At 36.6% G+C, this 17075-nt stretch overlaps 1 protein-coding gene and 1 pseudogene across 3 annotated transcripts in view; both read left to right on the plus strand.

The window, feature by feature from the left end:
• The window catches only part of PKN2 (protein kinase N2), a 111695-nt gene that overhangs the window by 33254 nt on the left and 61366 nt on the right, over positions 1-17075 (plus strand). For 2 of the 3 annotated variants that reach the window (XM_004582070.3, XM_036494465.2), the window contains exon 2: positions 3660-3960. In XM_004582070.3, coding sequence (XP_004582127.1) covers positions 3660-3960 — 301 coding nt within the window. Of the gene's footprint in view, positions 1-682; positions 842-3659; positions 3961-17075 lie in introns of those variants that run through there. The other variant, XM_058658919.1, reaches the window with a different exon arrangement.
• Positions 13152-14368, plus strand: LOC101528302 (small ribosomal subunit protein eS1-like; annotated as a pseudogene).

Here is a 17075-nt window from a genome sequence, read left to right on the forward strand (position 1 = left end):
AGACTAAATATTTGCCCCCATATTCTAGGAATTGTTAACCTAGATTCATGGAACCTGTTTTTATAATATTTATGAAATATTATACATATATTATATATGTTATATATTACATATAATATAACAAAATATATCATAATGTATATGATATAGTATAAAATAATACATAATTATTGTACTGTATATGATATATGATAATGTATTATCATATATAATATATTATATAACAAACATATAATATATATACCATTTATTTGGGTGTGGTGAACTTAAAAAATCTTTTGGATAATTTTATCTGGATCTGGCATTATGGTGCCTCAGGATAAGCTACTTCCTGTGACACCAGCTTCTCATATGGATTCCAGTTGGAGTCCCAGCTGCTCTGCTTCTTGTCTGTCTCCTTGCCGGTGTGCCCAAGAAAGCAGCAGAAGATGGGCATGGAATAAAGAATTGCTTTCTGCACTCATGTGGAAGACCAGGATATGATTTCCTACTACACATCCACTAACTTGACCATGTGGGAGCGAGCTGATGGATGGAAAATCTTTCTCTGTCTCTCCCTTTCTCTTTCATTTTGTGTTTGAAATAAATAAAAACAAATTTTAGAAAAAATTTACATTTGTAAATAATAATTGAATTCCAGATGTCAGTCTCATTCATGGATTTTTGTTTCTAGGTTTTGTATATATTCCTGAGGACTATTAAGCTGATATTTTCCCCCTGCTTGATGACATCTTTACCTGATGGAGTGTTAAGGCTGTGATTGATGTTAAGTGATCAGGATTAATAAAACTTAGTGTAACAGAAGAGGTGTTTCACAGACACACACACACACATAAATTAGGTGTGTATTTCAAAAGATGCATGAAGACTGTGTGTTGAAACATGTTCTTTTCTATCACATTTACAAACTCAAGTTTCTCTTCCCAGAAGTAACCACTATCTCTGTTTTTTTGTGTCTCGAAATTCAAAGAATTTTAAACCATTGCTGTTATAGTAATAGAATTTAAAATAGTGATTAGATTGGATGTTTGGTTCAGCAGTTAAGACGTTGATTGAAATGCCTGTATTCCATGTTGGAGTGCCTGTGTTCAATCCCTAGCTCTGGTTGTGATTTCTATTTCCTGTACCCTGGGGTAATGAATGGTGGTTCAAGAGTAGTTGTGTCACTGCCACACACTGGGATAACCTATACTGGGTTTTGGCTCTTGGCTGTGACTTGTCCTGCCTTGTAGGCATTTGGACAGTGACTTAGTAAATGCAGAATCTCTTTCTGATACTGTGTCTCTTCTATATTCCACCTGTCTTTCAAATGAATAAAAATGCTTTTAAATAGTAAATTATAGATATACAAGTAGCTGAAAGAATTTCATTGTTTTATTTTTTAAATTGATTTGCTTGTTTGAAAATAAGTTAGTGAGAAAGAGAGGTCTTCCATCTGTTGGTTCACTCCCCAGATGGCTATAATATCCAGGGCAGTGCCAGGCTGGAGCCAGAAGACAAGAGCTTCTTCCAGGTCTTACACTTGGGTGGCAGGGGGTCAAATATTTCGACCATGTTGCTTTTCTTAGGCTATTAGAAGTTATCTGGATTGGTAGTGAAACAGCTGGGATACACAAACTGGTGGCCATATGGGATAACGGCCTTGAATGTGGCAGCTTTACTGGCTGTATACCACAAAGCCAGCTTCGTTTTTAATATTTTAAATAAAGGCTAACTGTGCTTAGATGATTTGATTTTTATTTATCTTGTTGGAAAGACAGATTTACAGGAAGAGGAAGACTCAGAGAGCAAAGATCTTCCATCTGCTGATTCACTTCCCAAATGGCCACTACAGCCAGGGCTGAGCCGAATCAAAGCCCAGATCTTCTTCTAGGTCTTCCTTGTGGGTACAAGATCCCAAGGTTTTGGGCCATTCTCCACTGCTTTCCCAAGCCGTAAGCAGGGAGCTGGATGGGAAGTAGAGCAACTGGGACATGTGCTGACCCCAAGTACGTTATATATTTCCTAGTTTGCATCAGTAATGCATTATTTAGAGGCACTTTCTAATAGTTTAAATTTTTTACTAAGTCAAGCAAATTGTCACTTGGGATAGTTTAGCCTGGAATATATAATTAGTTCCTGAATGTAATCTCCCCAAGGTGTAATACACAGAATTCATTAGCTAAAAAATGATAATAAGGTTATCAGTTTAATGTGCTTTTAATAAGTTTAGCTTAAGAAATTTCTTATAGGAGATCAAATTACTGTCATAGAATTTGATAATACTTTTTTATCAACTATGATAGTCCAAAAATGGACAAGGGGAGACTCCATGATGGACTATCCCAATCAGTGGATTCTTCAACAGCCTCATCGTACCTGGAGTGGCGAGATTGGCAGTGATTTATGACTGGTGAACTAACGGAAGCACTTCAGCAAGGATCTCGGAGTGTGCCCTACATCTGGGACCTGGGGTGGGTGGGAGACTGGGTGGGGCTTCTCCCTCAATATTCCCTTTACCTCAGATATATGAAGGAAACAATAGGGAAACAGTGGTCTTACCCACTTTCCCATAGCCCTTGTACCTTTTTACCCTAATTAACAATGTAAAGATTGCCAAAATATAATAAAAAAAGAAGAAAATTCTATATTCTCCCCCTTAATAATCAACAGACTATTTGGTGACTTCTACCATAACCACACAAAAATATAAACTGAAAGCTCTGCCCATGGAACAGACATTCGTCTTGTAAGTTATGATACCTATGTATCACACTGGAGTGTCTGTGTTTAACACCAGACCTTGGGAGCAGTAGTGCTGGTGCAAGTACTGAGCTTTTCCCACCTGTACTAGAGAACCAGACTGAGTTCTGGAATGCTGGCTTTGGCCCTCACCCAGGGCTGGGATGTTATGGTTATTTAGGGAGTCAATCAGAGGATGGGAGTGCTCTCAACTGCCTCTTAAATTAAATAAAAACAAAAACTGCTAAGTTGCATTACCTGACAAATTAATTTATAATAAAGCAAAGTGAATTGAACACCTTTACACACAAAAACTTCTCAGTATTGAGTATAAAAACAGACTTTGGTATTCTGTGAACAAAAGTTAGATCATAATCCTTACATAACCAATCCTGGGAAAGTTACTTACTCTTTATTTCGCTGCCAACATATAGCTGAGGTGGTTGATTGACCTGTTCCATCTTCCATCTTTTCTTGGTTAAGGTTCTGAGTCCACCATTTCGATTGAGGGGCTCCCCAAAGAAACTTTGAGGTGTTCCCAGACCAGATTCCTGATCAGGTGGTGGTTGCAACTGCTGGGTTGGTTCTCAGCCCCAACCTCCACCAGAGCCAATGAGGGCTGGATAGCTGAGCTGGTTAGATGGAACTAAGCCCTTCGACATTTATGAGAGCCAGATGGGATATGGGGCAGACTGGACTAGTCTGCTACACATACTGGCAAACCAGGGTAGGGGGTGGGCTTGGTGGGGGTTATTGTGGGTCGCTCTGACTGGGCTGCAGCTCCCACTGGTTTATGTGAGGGCTGAGTATGTGATGGGCAGAGCCAGGATGGACTTTAGAATTTCTTTATGCTACATATGTTGTTAGCCTTATTGCTGTATAGTGCTGAGCAATTAACTTTCTTAAACTCCAAAATTTGTTTATTTTTATTTTGATAGGGGGATTCCCGAAGTCTTCCATTTCCTGAGAATGTGAGTGCTGTTCAAAAATTAGACTTTTCAGATACAATGGTGCAACAGAAATTGGATGATGTTAAGGATCGAATCAAGAGAGAAATAAGGAAAGAACTGAAAATCAAAGAAGGAGCTGAAAATCTGAGGAAAGTCACAACAGATAAAAAAAGTTTGGCTTATGTAGACAACATTTTGAAGAAATCAAACAAAAAATTGGAAGAGTTACATCACAAGCTACAGGAATTAAATGCACATATTGTTGTGTCAGATCCAGAAGATGTTACAGGTATCGTATTTTATTTAATGTTTATTTGGTATATTAATGAAAGATGTATCATTTAAGATAGTAAGTTATAATGTACAATTTTTAGCTTTTGTGAAAGTATAGCCTCTTTCTTGCAGTTAACATCTCACTTATATTGTTTAAAAGGGCAGTTGAGTTGATTAGTATAAAAATTGAAACATTTATTTAGAGATGAATAACTGATGTATATTCTCTTATCCCCTAGCAGTAGAACATCACTTTGTCATTTTCAGGCATTAAAATGTTGTGTTGAGTCACCACATGCTTTTACCTGATTCATCCTTGTGATCAGCTGCATAGTGTGCCAGATGACTTTTTAAAGCTAAAAATGTGTTCTGTGAATAAGAGATATTTTTATTCTTTGCAAATGTAATTAATCAACCCCTGATCTTAGTTCTTTGTGCTCTAAGCAACTGAATTAACAAACTATAAGACATATAGTTTAAAAAAGAAAAACGAAAAGGTAAACATCACTTCTCTAGTTTTTACAAGTGTAAAAAGTAAAAGAGAAATATAACATATGCTAACCTAAAAGCATTAATTTGGAACAATAGAGGTTTTCAATATTCAGGTTGGAAAATATCAATAATACACACAATTAAAATGGAAACATTATCTCCTTCTGTATTTAACCTTCTTTCTGGAGCTAGCATCATTTTTTTGTTACATATCTTTCCAGAAAAAAATAACCATTTTGTGCCAATATAGTAACTTTTTGCATGCATACACACACACACACACACACACACACACACACGCAATGTAAGACACCTTTGGTCTGATAGTTTTGTTCTTGCAAAGATGATATCTTGTTTCAGCTAATTTCTGTAAATCTCAGTTTATTCAATTTCAAAAAAAAAAGTGGCATGTAGAAAATGATATACCCAGCATCATGAATTTTGAAGAAACCTGGAGCCAGCATTATGATACAGTGGGCTGTACTGCTTGCTGTGACAGTAACTTCATATCTGAGCTCAGGTTCAACTCCTGATTGCTCTACTTCCAATCTAGCTCCCTAATAATGTGCCAGGGAAAGCAACAGAAGATGGCCTGGATGTTTGGGCCTCTGCCACCAATTTGGGAGACCAGTATGGAGTTCTTGCCTCCTGGCCTTTGCAACAATTTGGGGAGTAAACCACAGTTCATGAAAGATGAGTGTTATCTTCTGCCTTTTCTTTGTCACTATTTTCTGCCTTACTCTTTCTCTGCTGTCAAATAAATATAACAAAGACTACTCTGGTTAAAAATAGCTAGTAAGAAATTATAGATATAAATAAACTTAGTTTTGATAGTCTCAAAAGCTGTAGAAAATACTTCTAGTTTTTACTTCAAAAGCTGTAGAAAATACTTCTAGTTTCTAGTTTTCTAGAAACCTTGTGTTTTTTGTATCAGTTTCGCATCTGTGACTTAGGGTTTTTATTTGGAAGCTTTGTATATGGAGATGTTAATCATGTTAGGTTAGTAGAATTTTTATATTAAGGAAATGGTAAGAAATTAGCCTCTGTGTTTTGAACTGAAATAAACCCAAAGATGAGGTTGTTTTCTCACAATCACTAGTATACTTAAAAAAAAAATTAACTCCTTGTTTAGTATTCTGCCAACATTCAATAATGACATTATAAATGGAAATATGTATTATGAAAATGCTGTTTTTAGTAATATTGTATAAACTTAGAAGTAGTTTGTTCTACTGGAACTCGGCCGAGCTCTACATTTTTTGTCCATTACATCTTTAGGAGAGATCTAAAATAAGAAACAGCAGTGGAACTTTAAACTCCCTTTATTTAGAAAAAGCATTTTCCTCCTCACAGAGTACTAATAACTACCTTGTGATTCATTGGAATATGGGAGAATTTTAGCGATACAAAGAGTAACCCATTGATTTCTCCAATTCCTTTTTGAAAATAACTTGGTATGATAAAAATCACATGCTTTAAATGTACAATTTAATGGTATTGAATGTATGTATACACTCAGATAGCCATTATTGTAATCTAGTCATTTTTATCACTTAAGTGGTTCCTTTTGATACTTTTCCAATTGATTTTGAATGTCCACCCCTGGCCTAGGAAACCACTGATATGCTTTCTATAACTTGGATTTTTCTCTTCTATAGTTTTGTTATTAGAAAGACTCCCTTTAAATATTATAAGCAAATTTCTGATGTCTCTCTGAAGCCAGTTTGGATATCACTTGAAATCATTCCCTGATTTTCTCTGTACATTTTCACTGTTCTGTTATGTTGTGTTGTAACTTATTTCTGTAGTAGTTTATACCACTTACTAAGCATTGTGCTCCATGAGAGCAGGAAAATGTTTGTATTCATCTATTTTCAGGGCTTGTTTCAGAACCTAGACTATAGTAGATGCTTAGTTGTGAATATTGTCTCACAAAAAGAAAAAAAGCTCAGCAAATCAGTCTCTTATTTCCTGCATTTCCTATACAACAGCAGTTTATCATGACACTTGAGCACTGATGGCTTAGGGAGCAGCATATTAAATAACAGTTTTAGGATAGGAGTGGCACTGCAGTTCAGCACGTTAAGCTGCTGCTTAGGATGCCCACGTGCCGTATGGATATGAAGGATGTCTATGTCTCTTCCTCTATCTCTGTTACTCTACCTTTCAAATGAAAAGACTTATTCGTTTGAAAATCAGTGTAACAAAAAGAAACAGACTTTCCATTTGCTTGTTCACTGTCAAAAGCCTGCAATAATTAGGACTAGACAAGGTCAGAAGCCAAGAGTCAAACTCCATCCAGCTTTTCCTCTTTGGGAGCAGGAACCCAAGTATTAGGGTGGTCATCTCCTGCCTCTTAGCTGCGTTAACAGGAAGATAAATCAGAGAAGATGAGACTTACTCAGGCAAATGTGAGCATCCTTGCTGGCACTTTAACCAGCAGACTGCAACGTGTATCCCTCTGAAGACTAGTTTCCATATTGACTCTTCACATAATTGAGAAGTGACTATTACATGAAACTTTTAATTTCTTCTGTGACTTCCTAATTCTTTAATATTTTTAAAACAAATCAGGCACCATTATATTTTTATTTTAATTTTTAGAAGTTCTCTTGCACATGGGCATTTTCATACCATCTTACAATAAACTTTAGTAGTAGTAGTAGTAGTAGTAGTAGCAGTAGTGTTTTGCTTGTTGCTGATTTGCCATCATTGAAAGCAGCAGTATGGATAGACACATAGAGATGTGAATTTTGGCATCAAAAATTAAAAAGCTTGGTGGGGGATAAACAGGATTCAGGTGTGCAGAGTTGAGGTGGGCATTTTGTATAGTGCATATAACACTGCAGGGACCCACTTATCCCATATCAGTAGCTGAGTTCAGGTTCCTTCTCCACTCCTAATTCCAGGTTCCTGCTAATTCACTTCCTGGGAGACAACAGATCATGGCTCAGGTAGTTTCAGTTTTCAGTACCTGGCTTTGGTCGTTCCCAACCATGCTGTTGGAGACATTTGGGGAGTGAACTAGCAAATAAGCGATGTTTGTTTCTGTATCTTTGCCTTTCAGATAATTCTTAAGGAAAATTAATCTATGTATTTAGAAAGCAGAATTACGGAGGTGGGAGGGACTCAAAGATCAATGCTGGATAAGTTTGTTCACTCCCTAAATGGTCGGCACAGTCAGGGCAGGACCAGCCAAGAGACAGCAGCTTCTTCTGGGTCTGCTAGGTGGGTACAGCACTTGGATCATCCTTGGCTGCCTTCTGAGGCACATTAATAGGGAGCTGGACAGAAAATGAAGCAGCTGAGACTTAAACCAGGGCCCCTCTTGGATGCCAGCATCACAGGTGCTAGTTTAATCTGGTAAACCACAACAACTGCCCCTCAAACTTTAAGAAATTTTGTTTGAGTTAAGGGGTTTTTTTTTTTTAATACAAATTTAAGTTCATACTAGTTTAAAATAATTTGTTGCAGTTGAATTTTATTTGTACTAAAATACAACTGTGAGATCTGTGACATAGTTTGTTAGTAATGTTTATCTTCTGATTGATTTTCTCACTTTGACGTAAATTTATGTTGCATCTTTGTAACTTAGAAAATAATTGTGTGGTTTATTCTTGTCTGATGGAAATTTATGGCAATAATATAAATGATTAAAGATAGTTCAATATGCTCTTTAGGCCCATTTGCCATGAAAGTTTATGTTTAGCTTAACGTGAATGATATCTTATGAGAGACATTACTGATCTCCTTAAAATGGAGTGATATTTTAAGCCTTACTTGGTACCCAGGACTCCAAAAGGAAGTATTTGAAAAAGGACCGGTTTCTTGCCTTAAATTCTGAAATGTATCATCCCTCTAGCAGAAAAGAACAAATTCCTTGTATCATAGTATATATAGCTAATAATTTGTAGGGTTTCAGTCTCTGCTTTTCTCTCTACTTCTAAAACTCCTGACTTTTTTTTAAAGATTTCTTTATTATTTTTATTAGAAAGTCAGATTTATAAAGAGAAAGATCTTCCATCTGCTGGTTCACTCCAGAAGTAGCTACAATGACACTGATCCCAGTACTTCTGATTTTCATCACATCAAATCCCATCAAACTTGGATTGCTTCTAACTTATTAATTCATTGAATTTTTTCAGTGTCAGTGTTCAGAAGAGAAGTAATAATTTAGTATAAAATTCACACTAGTCTTTGTTTTGTTTTATTCTTAGCTAGATTCTTCCAAATTTCTAAAATGTTATTATCTAGAGGCAGTTTTCTTTCTTGGTGAATATAATTTAAAAACCATTCCTAGACTTCTTAGAAAAGATACCAAAAGCAAAGGCAATCAAAGCCAAAATGAACAAATGGGACTACATCAAACTAATAAGTTTCTGTACAGCAAAGGAAACAATTAATAAAGTGAAGAAACAACCAACAGAATGGGAGAAAATTTTTGCTCATTACACCGGTGACAGGGGACTAATGTCCAGGATTTACAAAGAGCTTCAGAGACCTGGGGCAGTTTAAAAAAAAAAAAAAAAAACTAACAAAATGGGCAAAGGAAATGAAGAGACATTTTTCAAAAGAACAGATTTCAATGGCTAACAGACATATGAAAAGATGCTCAGGCTCCCTAGCCATCAGAGATACAAATGAAAACCACAGTGAGGTACCACCTAACTCCAGTGAGACTGGCCTACATTCAGAATTCAAGTAACAACACGTGCTGACATGGATGTGGGGAGAAAGGTACCCTCCTTCACTGCTGGTGGGAGTGTAGGCTAGTACAACTATTGTGGAAATCAGTATGGAGAGTGTTTGGAGAATTGCAAATGAATCTGCCGTATGACCCAGCTATCCCACTCCTAGGAATATACCCAATAGAAATGAAATCTGCATATGAGAAAGGGATCTGTAATCCTGTATTTACAGCAGCAAGATCTACAATAGCAAAGACATGGAAACAAACCAGATGTGCTTCCAAAGAAGAGTGGTTAAAGAAACTGTGGTACATCTGCTCCATGAAATATTACTCATCTATTAAGAAGAATAAAATTATGCCATTTACTACTAGGTGGTCCCAACTAGAGACCATTATCTCAGTGAAATGAATCAATCACGAAAGAACAAATACCATATGTTCTCGCTAATATAAGGAAACCATCGTGGAAAGGGTAACTTCAGTAACCCACTCCATACTGGTATTTTTTTTGGCTGCATCCTATGTGTTTTGATGTTTTTTATTTCAATTTCATTTATTCCAAATACTTTCTTTTCTCTTGTCGAATTCATCACTGGCTCATGGATTACATGGTGGCATCATTTTTCCCAAGAGACTTTTGTGTTTCCTTTTTGTCACCCATGTGTTGGTTACTCATTGATGTGTTTTTTTCATGGTGCTGTAATTTGTTGTTGTTGTTGTGGCTGTTGTTCTAATTCATACTGATGGTTGACCTTGTTTCGTGGCTTCTCATTTATGGAAATGTGTAGTGATAGAGTACTGGGGTCTACTATATCCAGATGTGGGGGTACAGTGCAACATGCATTCCTACTTCCGAACAAAAGATGGACTCCCAGTGAAACTGTTGGAAATGTGTAGACAATGGGATGCTGGGCTGTCTGACATTGTCTGTACCAGCAATGTCGGGCACACTTAAATAAGAGACTGATGGAATTAGACTCCTTAAAATAGATGGATGGATGGATGGATGGATGGATGGATGGATGGATGGATGGATAGATAGATAGATAGATAGATAGATAGATAGATAGATAGATGGATAGATAGCCTTTCCTCAAAAGACAAAAGTTTGGGCCCAGAGTGGTAGCCTAGTAACTAAAGTCCTTTGCCTTGCACATGCCAGAATCCCATATGGGCACCAGTTCTAATCCCGCCAGCCCTGCTTCCCATCTAGCTCCTGCTTGTGGCCTGGGAAAGCAGTTGAGGATGGCCCAAAGCCTTGGGATCCTGCACCCATGTGGGAGGCCCAGAAGTTTCTAACTTCTGGCTTCTGATTGGCACAGCTCTGGTTGTTGTGGCCACTTACAGAGTGAATAAATGGATGAAGATCTTCTTCTCTGTCTCTGCTCCTCTCTGTATGTCTGAGTTTCCAATAAAAATAAGTAAATCTTTAAAAAAAAAAGTTTTCTTTACTGTTCTCCTGTCCACTTAATTGTGACATAGGGAATTTTAAAACGTATTTATTTTTGATTGATATATAATTGTATATATTTATGAAATAAATATATTCTCATAACCGTTTTAAAGTATGCATTATGTGTTAGTTATATAATTATATATGCTACTTTAATGTCTTTATATGATGTGTTATATATTGTTATAGTTATATGATATGTATAATATATATTTGTATATGCTATAATAGCACTATCATATTATGTATAATATATGCATGAAGTATATATACATATATAGTTATATGTGTATATAATTATATGTAGTTATATATTTTATGTCTAATACATTTATAACTGTAGCTGCATAGTTACACATATCTGATATAGTTATGTATTATAGCTATTTTGATATATAATGCATTATATACTACATGGTTATTCTTACAACTATTTTAAGATACATAATGCATGAGTGCTACCTGTATTCGCCTTTAATCTTGGGAAACAAGCCACTTCTATCCTAAATAGAAAGATGAAAATATACATAGAAATGGTTTTTGCATTGAATTGTGTATTGTCATTGGCCATTAGCAAATCACTTTTTTGCACCCTGGATTAGTTTAGTCATCTAAATTTAAATGATTCATAGATCCCAAAAGCTTAAATTCTTTGTATTTCTTTAAAATTAACATACAGTAACATCAATTTTTTTATACTTTCATGAACTTTAAGCTAGATTTGTCTCATTGCCACTATAGTCAATAACAAGAATCATTCCATAAATTCAAACATCTCTTTCCTGTTTTGTGTAGTTAGAACCTCCTGCAATTCTGTATTCCCTGATAACCAATGATTTCTTGTCTATCACTATATTTTTCTTAGTAACAATATAAATGAGTCACAAAGTAAGCAACTTCTTGGGACTGACTTCTTCGGTAAGCATATATATCCAAAATGTTGTACATACAGGTAGTTCAGTCTTTTAAAATTACAAAATACATACACATTGTATTTTGTATCATAGCTTATATACTTACCAAGAGCATTGAGGTTGTTTTCCATTTTGAAAATTACAAATAAAGCAAATGTAAATATTTATGTACAGGCTTTTGTTTGATCAAAATTTAAGTGTGGTTTCATAAATACCTAAGAATCTAATTGCTCAGTCATGTGGTATCATGTTTAATAGTACAAAACTGCTGAAATACTTTCAAAAGTACCTCTACACTTTTACATTTTAACTAGCAGTGAGTGAATGGTCCAGTTGTTCCACATCCTTCCCAACAGCTATTATTGTTAATATAAGGGTACTTCAAAAATGATTTACAATTTATGTATGGATTTCAATTTTTTGGCACCAAAGTAAACCTTAGTTTAATTTTACTTTCCTGACAACATTTTGATGTACCCTGATAGTTTTTTTTATCATTTTAATAGGTATGTAGGAATTAATATTACACATTTATTCCCATCAGAGGAAGAAAAGAAGAATTTATTAGAGAACTGTAGAGTACTGAAGGTTCCCTGAGTGAACTTAGATACAAAATGAAGTCTTCACCAGGTGATAAAATATACAGTTTTCTGATATTAAAGTATGGTATTATGGACATAGATGATTATAAAACTTCTAGATATCTGGATTACTTGTTTCACCTTATGTAGAATGTTACAACCTACATCTTATGTCTTCTCATTTTTTTGTAACATATTAAAGATGCCAGAGTAGAAGTTGCACAAGTTTGTTTTTTTTGTTAAAGATTCATTTATTTTTATTGGAAAGTCAGAGAGGAAGAGAGACAGAGAGAAAGATCTTCCGACCTATGATTCACTCCCCAAGTGATTACAACGGCCGATGCTATGCTGATCCAGGAGCTAGGAACTTCTTCCAGGTCTCCCACACGGGTGCAGAGTCCCAAGGCTTTGAGCCGTCCTTGACTGCTTTCCCAGGCCACAAGCAGGGAGCTGGATGGAAAGTGGAACTGCCAGGATTAGAACCGGCGCCTATATGGGATCCCGAGGTGCATTCAAGGCAAGGACTTTAGCCGCTAGGCCACGGCGCCGGGCCCAAGTTATTGAAGTAAAATGAGCTTCAGTCAGTAGCATGATACTGCACATCCTGAGTACACAAATCACTGATTAAGCATACATCAATATTACTAATAATTATTTAAACCTGAGCACATTCTAGATGACTATAGGACATATACAAGTTTTTTCAGATAAGAATGTTGGACTTTGGAGGAAGTACAATCAATTAATGTAATTATAAAGCATGGCAAAATTCTGGAGCAGATTATTTTAACATACCAGTTTATAATACCAAATGAACTCCAAAGTGTTGACAATGAATAGTTATTTGAAGACTTACAGTTTGAAGTTTGTTAAGGAAATTAATAAATAATAACTGGAAAGAAAGCAAATGCGTTGCGTTTCTCAGAGATAGAAAATTTTAAGTAAATATAGAATTTGACAGGACAAAATAGTAGAAAATTAGTTAGTTGGAGTTAGCATAAAGTTTTTAATGTCTAGTTGTGAACTTGGGACTTTTTGGTAGACAGAGCCATTAAAAGTATTTCAGTGAGCCCTTTTGGCTCTCTGAGCGGCACCATGGCAGTCAGCAAGAACAAGCGCCTTATACAAGGCGGCAAAAAGGGAGCCAAGAAGAAAGTGGTGGACCCATTTTCTAAGAAAGACTGGTATGACGTGAAAGCACCAGCCATGTTCAACATCAGGAATATTGAGAAGACCCTAGTCACTAGGACCCAAGGAACCCAAATCACCTCTCACGGCTTCAAGGTCCACGTCTTCGAGGTGAGCCTTGCCAACTTGCAGAACATTGAAGTGGCTGTTCGCAAGTTCAAGCTCATCACTGAGGATGTTCAGGGCAAAAACTGCCTCACCATCTTGCACAGCATAGACCTCACCCGGGACAAGATGTGCTCCATGGTCAAAAAGTGGCAGACCATGATTGAGGCTCACGTTGATGTCAAGACTACCGTTGGCTACTTTGTGTCTGTTCTGCATTGTTTGTTTGTTTGTTTGTTTTTAAGATTAATTTATTTTTAGTACAAAGTCAGGTATACAGAGAGGAGGAGAGGCAGAGAGGAAGATCTTCCATCTGATGATTCACTCCCCAAGTGAGCCGCAACGGGCCGGTGCGCGCCAATCCGAAGCCGGAAACCAGGAACCTCTTCCAGGTCTCCCACGCGGGTGCAGGAACCCAAAGTTTTGGGCCATCCTCGACTGCTTTCCCAAGCCACAAGCAGGGAGCTGGATGGGAAGTGGAGCTGCCGGGATTAGAACTGGCGCCCATATGGGACCCTGGGGCTTTCAAGGTGAGGACTTTAGCCGCTAGGCCACGGCGCCGGACCCTCTGCATTGGTTTTACTAAGAAATGCAACAATCAGATCCGGAAGACGTTGAATGCTCAGCACCAGCAGGTCCGCCAGATCCAGAAGATGATGGAAATCATGACCTAGAAGGTGCAAACAAATGACCTGAAAGAAGTAGTCAATAAACTGATTCCAGACAGCGTTGGAAAAGACATAGAAAAGGCTTGCCAGTCTGTTTATCCTCTCCACAGTGTCTTCATTAGAAAAGTGAAAATGCTGAAAAAGCCCAAGTTTGAATTGGGATAACTCATGGAGCTTCATGGTGAAGGTAGCAGTTCTAGAAAAGCCACTGGGGATAAGACAGGCGCTAACGTGGAAAGAGCTGATGGCTATGAACCACCAATCCAAGAGTCTGTTTAAAAATAGACTTTTTAATCATGACAAATAATAAGTCCTATTTGTGATGAAAAATAATATTTCAGTGAGAGAGTTTTCTTGTCCACTATCCATCTTAAAGCACAACAGTGTACACTGGTAAAATGTTTATAAAGACATGATTTTGCAGGCTTATCTCTTAGGCTTTGTGTGTTGCAAGTAGACATGTATATAACCTATTTGAGCAGACACATGAACATTAAAGCAAGTTTATTGAACTTGTATAATGTTTTTAAAATGTATAGTGTTTAGTTAGGAGCATAGAAAATGGAGGTACAGAAAATAGAAATTTGTTATTAGTCATAGTCATGAAATTTAATTTCACTGTGTTTTCTTATAATTTAGAAGATAGTTCTGAAGCAGAAAATTTTCATTTGTAGACATTTATAAATTTATTCCTCAGAAAACATAGGGAATTCTAGTTACCTCTGTTTTGAAAAAAAGGATTCACCTCACTGTAAAAAAAAAAAAAAGCTCAGCAAGTAGATTGACCACTGTATGTTTATAAAGCTAAAACTTATGATGACCCACAAGGAGCAGAATCATAAATAGCAAAAATAGCAAGTGGGAAAGCAAGTTAAATGGGAAAATGGGTGAAGCCACTAGGTGACAGCGAAGCGTTTCTCTGATTTCTCAGTAGAAGAAAAAGTGGACAGTGTAAAACAAAGTATGTGGAAGGATAAACTTTTGCGTTGGCATACACTTTTGTGACCTTTGCAGATTCCTTATCAATTTTTCAAATTTGTAGAATATTGTAAATTTTTGTGAATCCCTATAAAGATTAAATGGGCAGAAATACCAACTGCTTGGCTGAGCCCTGGCTTGTAATTTAATTTCACCTTTGTTGTGTTTTAAGCATAGATCTAAGAGCTATCCAGGCTTTATCTTCACAATAACCCACAATTGTGGCTAAATAAATTACAGGTCAGACATGTTAAATAGGAATGTAATTAAAGCTACACCACTATGTTGCATCCCTAGGATTTTAACACAGGCGTTGTAGCCTCAGAATCCACTCTTAACCCATTGTATTATTTCTTATATTCCAATAATGTTGATTAAAATTGAGTACATACTTTGCCATAAGAACAGTTAGGTATTAATACTTCTATGGATTCACAGGCTCAAATTAGTATGTATTTCAGTATCTTAATACAAATTTCTGTAATGTGCAAGGATTTGCTATGTGGCCTCCAGAGACAGCTGACTTCATTACATTTTGAAAGCAAATCATTTCATTATTAGATAACCCTACATGTAAGCAATTCTCCTAATGTCGTGATGAAATTTTTACCCTGTTGCCAATTGGTATTAATTCCTGCCCATGCGTAAACAGTAGGTGGATAGCTCTCACATCAAATGTTTAAATGTTTAGACAGGAATCATTTCTCTTTCTCATCCCCAGGCTAAACACCATCAGCTCTTTTACAAACAATGCATTTTCATCAACTGAAAGCTTTCTGCTCCAAATACATTTGCATTTTTTTTTAGAGATGTGCTTATATAAACTATCCTTATATACCAAACAGTAATTTAGACTTCTTACAACAGTTTTACACATAAAAAGGAAAAGGAGAGAGAAGAAGGAAGGAAAGACTAAAAAGTTCCCAGATATGGATATTTAGCCATTGTTACAATATGTGGCTCACTTGTAGATGCAACAGAGATACACATATACTTCCTGCAGTGACTACTTCCGATTAATACTTATTAAATATTTACTGTTCACCTCACCCTTTTCTAATCTCGTTACACAGTTTTACCTAATCCTCACAATAATCCTGTGAGATATATATGCTGTTTTCATCATGACACAGGAGGAATATAAGTAATTTATGCTGTAGTTTCATGATTTGCCCTAAATTTCAGTACCAAGATTGACATTTGAACTTGGGTATTTTTAGCCACTACCCTAGATAAATTAAGTAGTTTTCTTGTGAACTAATTGCATTTTATATTTTTTTATAAACTTATGATACTTAGAAAGTGATCTTTTACAGTGGCTCATTTGTAATTTTGGAATTTCAGTTAATTAGAATTTTTTCTGAACTAAATCCAACTAATAACTGATTTTACTTGTTTCTTGATGGGTAAAATGTGGATACTATGTGTCTCAAAAAGTTATTTTCTTTTTAAGTTTTATTTATTTTTATTGGAAAGGCAGATATATGGAGAAGGAGATACAGAGAGAAAGCTCTTCCAAGCGCTGGTTCATTCCCCATGCTGCTGCAATGGCCAGAGCTGAGCCCAACCCAAAGCCAGGAGCCAGGAGCCTACCCCAGGTCTCCCATGGACGTGCAGGGTCTCAAGGCTTCGGGCCGTGCTCGACTGCTTTCCCAGGCCACAATCAGGGAGCTGGATGGGAAGTGGAGTAGCCAGGATTAGAACCAGCACCCATATGGGATCCCTGTGCATGCCAGGTGAGGACTTTAGCTACTAGGCTACCACACTGGGCCCCTCAAAAGGTTATTTTAAAGAGTAATAGCTGCATATGTGCAGAATCTAGTTGCTTACAGAATTGATAGAGCACTGCATAGTAATTTGCAGGCTAGAATTTAGAACTAAACCACCTAAACTCAGATCCAGGTTTTGTCATTTATTAGTTGTAATGCAAATAACTTAGGCAAATTTAATAAATCCTTTATGCCCTAATTTTCATATGAGTTTAAAATATTCATTATGGGGTCAGCATTGTGGTGCAGATAAAGCCACCACCTATGATACTGGCATCCCATACGGCTGTCAG

Source organism: Ochotona princeps, chromosome 2 (genome assembly GCF_030435755.1).
Source record: "Ochotona princeps isolate mOchPri1 chromosome 2, mOchPri1.hap1, whole genome shotgun sequence".
Taxonomy (NCBI): Eukaryota; Metazoa; Chordata; class Mammalia; order Lagomorpha; family Ochotonidae; genus Ochotona; species Ochotona princeps.